Source organism: Conger conger, chromosome 15 (genome assembly GCF_963514075.1).
Source record: "Conger conger chromosome 15, fConCon1.1, whole genome shotgun sequence".
In the NCBI taxonomy this organism is placed as follows: Eukaryota; Metazoa; Chordata; class Actinopteri; order Anguilliformes; family Congridae; genus Conger; species Conger conger.
In genome coordinates, this window is record NC_083774.1 from 41,052,473 (window position 1) to 41,062,950 (window position 10,478).

The 10,478-nt window shown below is 42.4% G+C and overlaps 1 protein-coding gene across 2 annotated transcripts in view; it reads right to left on the reverse strand.

Annotated features, from left to right (window-relative positions):
• Positions 1 to 878: 878 nt before the first annotated feature.
• The window catches only part of LOC133111504 (protein kinase C and casein kinase II substrate protein 3-like), a 14,619-nt gene continuing 5,019 nt past the window's right edge, over positions 879 to 10,478 (reverse strand). For both annotated transcript variants that reach the window (XM_061221917.1, XM_061221918.1), the window contains exons 6-11: positions 7,400 to 7,528; positions 6,971 to 7,017; positions 6,463 to 6,583; positions 6,018 to 6,124; positions 5,091 to 5,248; positions 879 to 2,752 (exon numbers count right to left, since the gene is read on the reverse strand). In XM_061221917.1, the coding sequence (XP_061077901.1) occupies positions 2,637 to 2,752; positions 5,091 to 5,248; positions 6,018 to 6,124; positions 6,463 to 6,583; positions 6,971 to 7,017; positions 7,400 to 7,528 (678 nt within the window). In that variant the 3' untranslated portion in view covers positions 879 to 2,636. The remainder of the gene's footprint in view (positions 2,753 to 5,090; positions 5,249 to 6,017; positions 6,125 to 6,462; positions 6,584 to 6,970; positions 7,018 to 7,399; positions 7,529 to 10,478) is intronic.

Genomic DNA, 10,478 nt, shown 5'->3' on the forward strand with positions numbered 1-10,478 from the left:
CTGACAGTAAATCTGGAAAAAAACAGAGTTATACAGTACTGTGCAGAAGTCTTAGGCACCCTAGACTTTATTATCCAGCCATTATCTTAATCTGGTTATCCTGAACAGGGTCGCAGGGGGGTGGAGCCTATCCCAGCATACATTTGGCAAAAGGCAGGAATACACCCCAGACAGGTCGCCAGTCCATCGCAGGGCATCTCATACACTCACACCCATGGGCAATTTAGACTCTCCAATCACCTAACCTGCATGTGTTTGGACTGTGTGAGGAAACCCATGCACACAGAGGCCCAGGCCAACCAGGATTCAAATCCAGGACCTCACTGCTACCCACTGTACCATCCGTGCCGCCCAGAACTATTCTATATATGTTCATTTTAGTAAAATGGTAAATGATAAATGGTTGGCATTTATATCGCGCCTTTATTAAAAGCACTGTACAATTTATGGGAGTGAAACATGGGGCCCCCTAAGACACACCAGAAACAAAAACTGGGATGAAAATCAAATAGAAAAATTCCACCTTGAATTTCACAAAACTATATTACATATCCACAGAAATGCCCCAAATAACGCGTGCAGGCTTGAATTAGGCCGCTAAATTAACAATGAACATATATCACAATTCATGTTAGCCAGTAAGCTTGTTTGCACCAAAGGAGTGGTCTGTGCAGCAGGGAGAAACTGGTCTTGGTCAGTTCAGAAAGTCGAAAGAAAGCAAGGACAGCCTACTAGCTACACTGGAGTTAGTCTGGTCAATGTCAAGTTTCAACAAATCACTGGAAAAACTAGTTGGGGAACTGCAATGAGCTGACCTGGATTGGAGAATCACATTCGCTGCAGGATCTAACCCAAACAGGCTGCAAAAACACCTCGAACACAGGAAACTGAACCTTTTATTAATGACTTTAGAAAAATGGCAGAATCCCCTTTACATGGGTATCATACCCCCCATTGTCCACCACAAAATGAAATATGCAGATTAAGTTTTATATATATAGGGACTGGATGGGGTCTGGATGACACCCCTCCAGCCAAACAAGCACACACACAAATGTGCACATACACACATAGAGTACTGTGCAAAAGTCTTAGGCACAAGAAAAAAATATGTAAAGCAAAGATGCTTACAAAAAGAATGAAATCAGCTGTTTTTTATTTTTAAATCACAGTAAAGAGCAGTGAACAGTTAAAAACAAAATCAAATCAATATTTTTTGTGACCACCTATTATAAAACTGAATAAATTCCCTTACGTGCACTGTCCCGCAGTTTTATAAGAAAATCAGGTGGTAGTTTGTTTTAAACCTGCCACAGCTCTTCTGCAGACTCACATGCTTCAGCCCTCCAGGTAATCCCGGACGGCCTAAATCAAGTTCTAAATCTGAAAATTGGATTTTTTGGAAATCTTACATTTGCTCTTTTCTATTAACACACTAATGCAGAAAATGAATTAAAAAAAAAATATATATTGTTTCAATATCTAAGACCAAATTTATTTTAACATTTTACATTTTAGTCATTTGGCAAATGCTTCTAATCCAAAACGATTTACAAGTGCATAGGTTCTTCCACAAGTTAAAGCATCACATCCATAACTAGTAAAATACACATCTAGGGTGCTTAAGACTTTTTGCACAGTACTGTACACACACAGATAAGTACAGATGCATGCATACAACCACAAACTTTTGACAAGCTATTTGAACAGAAGCATAAATAAAAAAAAATTAAAGGATTTCAATGTTCTCTGATTGACTGTCCGCAGTTCAAACTAATACTCCACCGGAAAAGGCACCTTTGCTCAAATCTCTTATCAAACTATTTTACCCAATTTGTATGTATCCATTTAAAAGAATGTTTAAAAAAAATTTTTGAACATAAATTAAGAGATGACTGCCCTATGTTATCTTTATAAATAAAGAGCAAAGCAAGAGAACATTTCTGTTTATACCGCCCATTTCAGAAAAAGCTTGCATATCCTTGTTGTCATTGGAGGGATTGTGTGTGCATGGACAGGTAACGTATACACAGGATATTAAGAAAATCAGTTCTGCTTTTTATCAGGCTGATTTTTAAATAGTTACTTTCAATGTTAATAAGTGCATTGTTAATGTTAATAAGTACAAGCCTCAAGGGAGAGCAAAGAGACATGGCGTGATCTGTAGAGGTCTGGCGTATTCATGCTGCATCTCACCTCTGTCAGTTAGTTGATCTGTGCTGTTGTGGCCACCATGATGTCAGGCCCTTCAGGATTCAACTTCTGTTCTTAATTATTTAATTAGCCCAATCATTTACATGAACTGTCATATTTAGCCAGATTCGCGGATATAAATAGCACCTGATAAATGTTCTTGTCCGTTGTAGCATTTTACTGTGGTCTAATTTGCGTGTGAATCGGTCATGGCATAAGAACTGGTGGCAAAATCCTACAGACACACCAGCCCATCCCAGGTGGAAATGTGGGAATGATTCAGGATTATACCTGGGCTAAGATTCCAATTGTCCCCTGCTCATCTGTTCGCATCATGGTTCATCTGCCCCCTCAGGGGAAACGGCAGCACTAGAGAATGAGAATGGCACATTAATGAGCCACTCTCCAATGTTATTGGCCGAACATGTTCAGGAGGCGGGCCATCAGGATCCGATGACCTCAACGTAATTGGCAGGGTACAGTCCGATCTGCCCGTCATCCAACTGTCCCTTACACCAGCCCTGGTCGTCCTCCTCCCCAAGCTTTGTCAGCAGGGCACCTGTAGGGAGGATGAAGAGGCAGGGGGATCACTCACTGATCTGTCACGTTTCAGGTCTGTCTCACCATGTTTTATGTTGATTTATGTTTATTCATGTTGTCTTAGTCACGTAGTGTTTTATCATGTATTATGTTGTCTAGGTTCGTCATGTTGTTTAGTTATGTTTCGTTACGATTTATTTTCTTGTCATGTTTAGTTATGTTATCGTACGATTTTATTACCTGGTTATGTTGAGTGATTATCGTCTTAGTTTCGCGTTGTGTTATGTTTCGATGCATGTTTATTGTTTAGTTAACTGGTCGTTGTTATGCATACACTTTTACATGTTTTTCCGCAAACCTTGCGTTCCGCCTTCTCTCTCTCTCTCTCTCTCGTTCTGTCCTTCACTCCCCTTATGTTCTATTTGTCTATTTACTAAAACTACTAACGCTAGATCAGGATTGGGTAGAAACTAACAAGACTAATCATGTGTTCATGTTACCTTACGTTTCTCGTGCATGTCATTTACTAATTTACTAATGCTAGGGCAGGATAGGTTTATTACTAACGATTACTAATCTCCTTGTTAAACTTGTCATCCATCGCACCTGTTTTCCATTTCCTTGCTACGCTCTTACTAATTGTCTACACCTGTCTACACCTGCATTTATAGCCCAGTCGCGCAACTGTTCACTGCGAAATTGTCTGCCTCTGTCTTTTCACGCAACTCTTGAGCATTACTTACTGTCTTGATTACACGTTACGATCCACGCCTGTTACTGACCATCGACCATTGATTTCTGTTTTGTGACCTTCGTTTTGTTTTTCGACTACGTCCCCGCCTACCGTTTATGTACTTTTGCCCCGCTGATTGTTTCATGGTTTCGACTCCCGCTTCGCCCACGACTACGCCTCTGCCTGCCGTCCGCCTGTTCATCTGCCCCGCTGACTGCTCTCCTGCTACCGGACCTCCCTGCACGCCTACCGACTACGAGATTGCCTCTTCCCTCGGCACCGTGCTTTTTGTTCGTTTTGTATTTGTTTGGCTGGATCTTCGTGTATGGACTTTGTTTGTATTGACTACGCTCCTGGGACTCGTCCCGAATAAAGCCCTAACGGGACTTTATCTTACTATTGTTTCTGAGTCGTGCATTTTGGGTCCAACCCCCACGCACCCGTCTCATGATCCCTGCAAATGGGCTACTGTTAAACATCTAATCTTTACAACTGAGCTAGCAATTCTCCTCAAGCAGACATATTTGTGGGAATAGTTAAAAAGATTTTCAAGCATGGTCCTAACAGAAAGTTGGGCTACAGAGCACTTCTTAGTAGCGCAATAGAGCAAGGCTCAGGCTCAATGGGGCGACATCTGGCAGTCAGAGGGTTGCCGGTTTCATCCCTGGGTGTGTCAAAGTGTCCCTGAGCAAGACAGCTAACCCCCAAATGCTCCTGACGAGCTGGTTGGTGCCTTGCATGGCAGCCAATCGCCGTTGGTGTGTGAGTGTGTGTATGAATGGGTGAATGAGAAGCATCAATTGTACAGCGCTTTGGATAAAGGCGCTAGATAAATGCCAACCATTTCACAGTGAAACTAGACATTGGCGCTGGATTCCAGGACTTGAGGAGCACTTTAATTCCAAACTAGCTGATTAAAGATTATTGGCATGCGAACAAGGCACTACTCTGATAATCTGCAAGCTCTGGGACAGAGGAGTAAAATTCCCACTTGCTGAAAAAAGGCCGAAAAGATGAAGACACTGCCCTTGACACGCTGTCCTGTGCCTGCTTACTAAATCCCACTCAACACTTCCCCTTGGCGTCACAAATACATGTTTTTATTCTTTATCCAATAAATCAATTGTAAGATAAATAACGCTGCCATGATAGCAAGATCAATACCGAATTTGTCCTCTAATATAAAAACTGTACGGGTATTTGCTTGATCATTTTTTTTTTACTGATGCCTGTCTGCATCCATCACTCTCAAGCAGGGGTGTCCAATCTTATCCAGAAAGGGTCGGTGTGTGTGCAGGTTGTTGTTTTAGCACAGGACTAAGACAGCTGATTCTACTCATCAAGGTCTTGATTAAAGACCATGATTAGTTCATTAGCATAATCAGGTGTGTTACTGCTGGGTTAAAACAAAAACCTGCACCCACATACCATGCAGATCAGTGTGTCAGCATTAATATGCATAACGATGGGTACATACCATGCAGATCATTAGTTCAGCATTAATATGCATAACGATGGGTACATAACATACAGATCATTAGTTCAGCATTAATATGCGTAACGATGGGTACATAACATACAGATAATTATTTCAGCATTAATGTGTGCTAGATAAGGTACATACCTGCTTTAAAGCTGAGTTCATCTTCCTCTTCTCCCTCGTAATCATACAGCGCTTTTACACCCACTCCAACTATCTTTTCCTCCTCTTCAACCCCATTTGCTGCAATATACTTTCTGCTGCTCTCATCTGACCACTCAGATGCGTAGTCTTTTCCACTTCTAAGAGAGAGGATGACAGAAAGAAGAATAGTCCATCACTATTGTGTTATGAAAACAAGTCAAACAGACCAATTGATTTCCTTTTTATTAACACATAGGCATTTTAAAGATTGCACAAATGAAACTGGATTATGGGTATGCACTTTGCGCTTTGTTGTACATCGCTCTAGATAAGAGCGTCTGCCAAATACCATTAATGTAATGTGATGTAATGAAATTGCATGAGTTAAGGCACTGTCTTAGTGCATGGATGGGCCCCATGGTCTGGTATCTGCTAAGGCTCTGTCTCAGTGTGTGGATGGGCCCCATTGTCTGGTATCTGTTAAGGCTCTGTTCCAGTGTGTGGATGGGCCCCATGGTCTGGTATCTGTTACGGCTCTGTTCCAGTGTGTGGATGGGCCCCATGGTCTGGTATCTGTTACGGCTCTGTTCCAGTGTGTGGATGGGCCCCATGGTCTGGTATCTGTTAAGGCTCTGCTCCAGTGTGTGGATGGGCCCCATGGTCTGGTATCTGTTAAGGCTCTGCTCCAGTGTGTGGATGGACCCCATGGTCTGGTATCTGTTAAGGCTCTGTTCCAATGTGTGGATGGGCCCCATGGTCTGGTATCTGTTAAGGCTCTGTTCCAGTGTGTAGATGGGCCCCATGGTCTGGTATCTGTTAAGGCTCTGTTCCAATGTGTGGATGGGCCCCATGGTCTGGTATCTGTTAAGGCTCTGCTCCAGTGTGCGGATGGGCCCCATGGTCTGGTATCTGTTAAGGCACTGTTACCTGGGAGATCCCAGGGGTGTTTCATCTTCTTGTGGGAAACAGACATCCTCAATGTGACTGTCCATTTCCCTCGGGCAGATAGTGCGCATGTCATCAGCTGACCACTCCTAGTACACACATATACACACGCACACATGCGTACACGCAGACACACATGCATGCGCACACACATACACACACACATACAAACATAAATACAATTTAATACAGAATTGTTATACTTTCTTTATTTATAGTTTTCTATATGCAGTTCAACTGGATACATGTGGCTCTTAATGCGGCCAAAATTCGGAAAGTTTTTGTTTTTTTACAAATATAATTCCCCATGTCATGACCAATGATGTCTATTAGATGCTAGTGAAAGAAGATTTAACTTTTTTTTCAATCACATTAACATTAATATACCTATTGTGTTTTTCAATAGGTTTTCACATTTTGGTATTACCTCAAACTGTGGCCAGTTCATATGCATGCCTGGCCCGTGCCGGTTTCGCCACCACCTCAGGTCCTCAGCAGCACTGGCAGTCGTGATGGTCTGGCCCAGGTCACGGAACAGGGAGATGACCCTGGAGGACGGTGGAGCTCTTGGTTATCAATCACCGTCAAACTGGCCGTGTTCACTGCACTCCAGTCCCCCGGGTATTCTGTTTCCCACAAGCCTAATGCAGGGGTCCCCAAGACCTTCTGTTTCAGCGCTCCGAAAATGTGGTTGAGGATCCACCATCAGTATGTGAAAGTGTGTGAAATCTTTATCTAGACCTTCAACACACAGGCACATGGAACTGTGCCTAAATCTTGATGTGCTTATATCCTGCTATAGCCCTTTAACATGCTAGCACACTGTTTTCCCCCAGGGTGTGGAGTCTCAGGACCTAAGTATTTGGCTAGGGGTGGAATGGAAATTAAGAGCAATGTTTGCAGGGTGTGTGTGTGTGTGGGGGGGGGGGGGGTACCTATCATTGCTGGAGAGATCCATTTGTTTGTGGATGTCCAGCAAGACCTAGAAGTAGAATAGGCTTCATGAGTACATAAGAATGAGAACATGCCATTGAGCCTGTCTAGGTTCTTCATTTACCTACAGACTAGAGAGTATCCAGCACAGTGTCAAGCCTGGATTTCAACACCACAAGGTTCAGAATTAACCTTATTTCTACCTTTGGCCTCTTGTTCTGCAGATATCCTAACATTATAATAACCTGGCAAAAACTCAGTGTAGTTTCTTCATCCCTTTTATGAATTTACAAACATAAATCAAAGCCACCTTAGCTTCCTTTTGCTAAATATGAACAGATTAGGTGTATCAGGTGACTTTTCTTGCAACTTTTACTTTTCAAATGAGGAACCAGCTAAGTTGCTTTCTATGTACTTTGTCGTGAATGTACCTCCTTAAAGAAGCACAGTCGCTTCTTCTCGGCGTCTTGAGTCATCTCAAACACCTGCTCCATGTCCTCCATATAACGCGGGTTACAGCGGTTCAGCTCCTCCAGGGCTCTCTCGTAGCGTTCCTTTGCCTGGGGGAGCGGGAGAGCCCCAAATCAGCCATCACATCACTTGCTTCACTGCATCACAGCTCTGTGCAAATAAATCACGAGTGCAAGCCATGCAACCCATCTAGAACACAAGAACAGGGTGGCCTGTAGCGTAGTGGTTAAGGTATATGACTGGGACATGCAAGGTCAGTGGTTTGAATCCCGGTGTAGCTACAATAGAATCTGCACAGCTGTTGGGCCCTTGAGCAAGGCCCTTAACCCTACATTGCTCCAGGGGAGGATTGTCTCCTGCTTAGTCTAATCTACTGTATGTCGCTCTGGATAAGAGCGTCTGCCAAATGACATTAATGTAATGTAATGTAAGAAAATCTACTAGACTCATCATTTGCCTACAGATTTCACAGAATCCAGCACTGCATAGAACAAACATTTCTGCATGTGAATATTATATTCTTCTCAACTATTAAATAACAGCTCTGACTGTTAATGAGCTCTTCCTTTTCAATACAGGCAATTCAAAGTTGACCTAAATGCAGTAAATCCATGACATATTCAATACATGGAATGTAAGATTGACCCAAAAGGATGAAAAGGAAAATTTTCCATCACATGGTTTTTAGGCACTGAGCTTCTCACCTTGCACTTTAATTGAACCATCATTATAAAGCTGGTAATTCAGTTAAATACAACCGTTTTGGATAAAAACAGAAATAACATATTTAATTCACCACTTCTTCTGACACGAACAAGATTGGGCATGCGTTAGCCTGTCCTCTATAACCTCAGCTATAGGTAGCTCAATATTACACTGCCCAAAAGCTTCAAAAACAACCATGCTACTGTAGGTACAGAGTTGCCTGCCCTCTCCCCCACTCACAGCACATTTGGCAGGATAGCAAGAGAGCAGCCTCTCCAACGATGCACTGGAATGCAGAGATTTGACAGGCTTCATCCTGCCCCAGCCTTGGGTCTGCCAAACCCTCCCTGCCACAGCAGCTCGTAACCCTACACCCTCAGCCCTCCCCCGTCTCACGCCCGCTCTACTGAGCACGCCCTGTTCGGAAAGAACAATCTCAGAGACTAACCTGAGCACAGTGAATACAGCCGGAGCCAAACGCTTTCTGCATGAAAATACTTACAGACTGGCACTGCCATAGAGGAGAATGGACAAATGTAGGCTGCTTTATATTGATTAAACCTATTAAAGGTCAACCAGAAGTGAAAGAGACTTCGGGAATAAAAGCTTGTCGACGCCTTGTTCTGCAATGCTTATTCCTGCTGGAGTACCAGGAAATCTAGTCTGGCAGGTTTATCTGTTTAACTCCTTCCTTCTACTGTCCTCTGCAGAAATGCAGCAGCTCTCATGTTTCAACAACCACACAAACAACTTCACATGATTCTAAAGCAATTTTATCAAAATGGCTGGCCTTGCACCTTAGAGAGAGAACAACGCCGATAGAAACCAATGAGGAAAACCTCCGCCACACAGGGCAGTAGTTTCGCACCCTGCTCCTGGTCATTTTTGTCCTTGGTCACATGCCTAGTCACATGTACATGAAGAAAACGCCGGGTAAATTACGTGCCTTGGTGGATGAACCAATGAAAAAGGCTTGAGCAGTTGCCAAACAAGCGCGCATAAAGTATTGTTTGGGAAATAAAAATATTACTGATTTTTGTCTGTGTACTAGGGGAAAAAATCTTGACAAAAATCTGAAAAAAGAATACAAAATATGTATCACGTATTGAACATCATTATATGAGCAGAATAGTTTTCATTTTCTATCAAACATTGGCTCGTTGAGTGAAAATATAGGTATCACTAGTGGGCAAAAGCTGGCCCCCTGCCTTGAACAGGCAAGCATTGTGTGAGGTATTTTTCATATTGAGTGGTATTCTGTCATGCAGCCATGGTTGGTCATGATGATTGTGTTTGGCCATGATGATTGTGTTTGTTCATGATGATTGAGTTTGGCCATGATGATTGTGTTTCAGTATTCAGTATGCAGTATTCAGTTCAGTATTCAGTATGCAGTATTTGGTCATGATGATTGTGTTTGGCTACGCAGTATTTGGTCATGATGATTGTGCTTGGCGATGATTGTGTTTGTTCATGATGATTATGTTTGGCCATGATGATTGTGTTTGGTCATGATGATTGTGTTTGTTCGTGATGATTGTGTTTGGCTATGCAGTAGTGTTCGTTTGTGATGATTCTTTTTGGCTATGCTGTAGTGTTTGTTCGTGATGATTGTGTTTGGCTATGCAGTAGTGTTTGGTCATGATGATTGTGTGTGGCTATGCAGTGGTGTTTGTTCGTGATGATTGTGTTTGCCTATGCAGTAGTGTTTGTTCGTGATGATTGTGTTTGGCTATGCAGTATTTGGTTGTGATGATTGTGTTTGGCTATGCAGTATTTGTTCATGATGATTGTGTTTGGCCATGATGATTGTGTTTGGCTATGCAGTATTTGGTTGTGATGCTTGTGTTTGGCCATGATGATTGTGTTTGTTCATGATGATTGTGTTTGGCCATGCTGATTGTGTTTGGTCATGATGATTGTGTTTGTTCGAGATGATTGTGTTTGTTCATGATGGTTGTGTTTGGCTATTCAGTAGTGTTCATTCGTGATGATTGTGTTTGCCTATGCAGTAGTGTTTGTTCGTGATGATTGTGTTTGGCTATGCAGTATTTGGTTGTGATGATTGTGTTTGGCTATGCAGCATTTGGTCATGATGATTGTGTTTGGCGATGATGATTGTGTTTGTTTATGATGATTGTGTTTGGCTATGCAGTATTTGGTCGTGATGCTTGTGTTTGGCGATGATGATTGTGTTTGTTCATGATGATTGTGTTTGGCCATGCTGATTGTGTTTGGTCATGATGATTGTGTTTGTTCGAGATGATTGTGTTTGTTCATGATGATTGTGTTTGGCTATGCAGTAGTGTTCGTTCGTGATGATTGTGTTTGCCT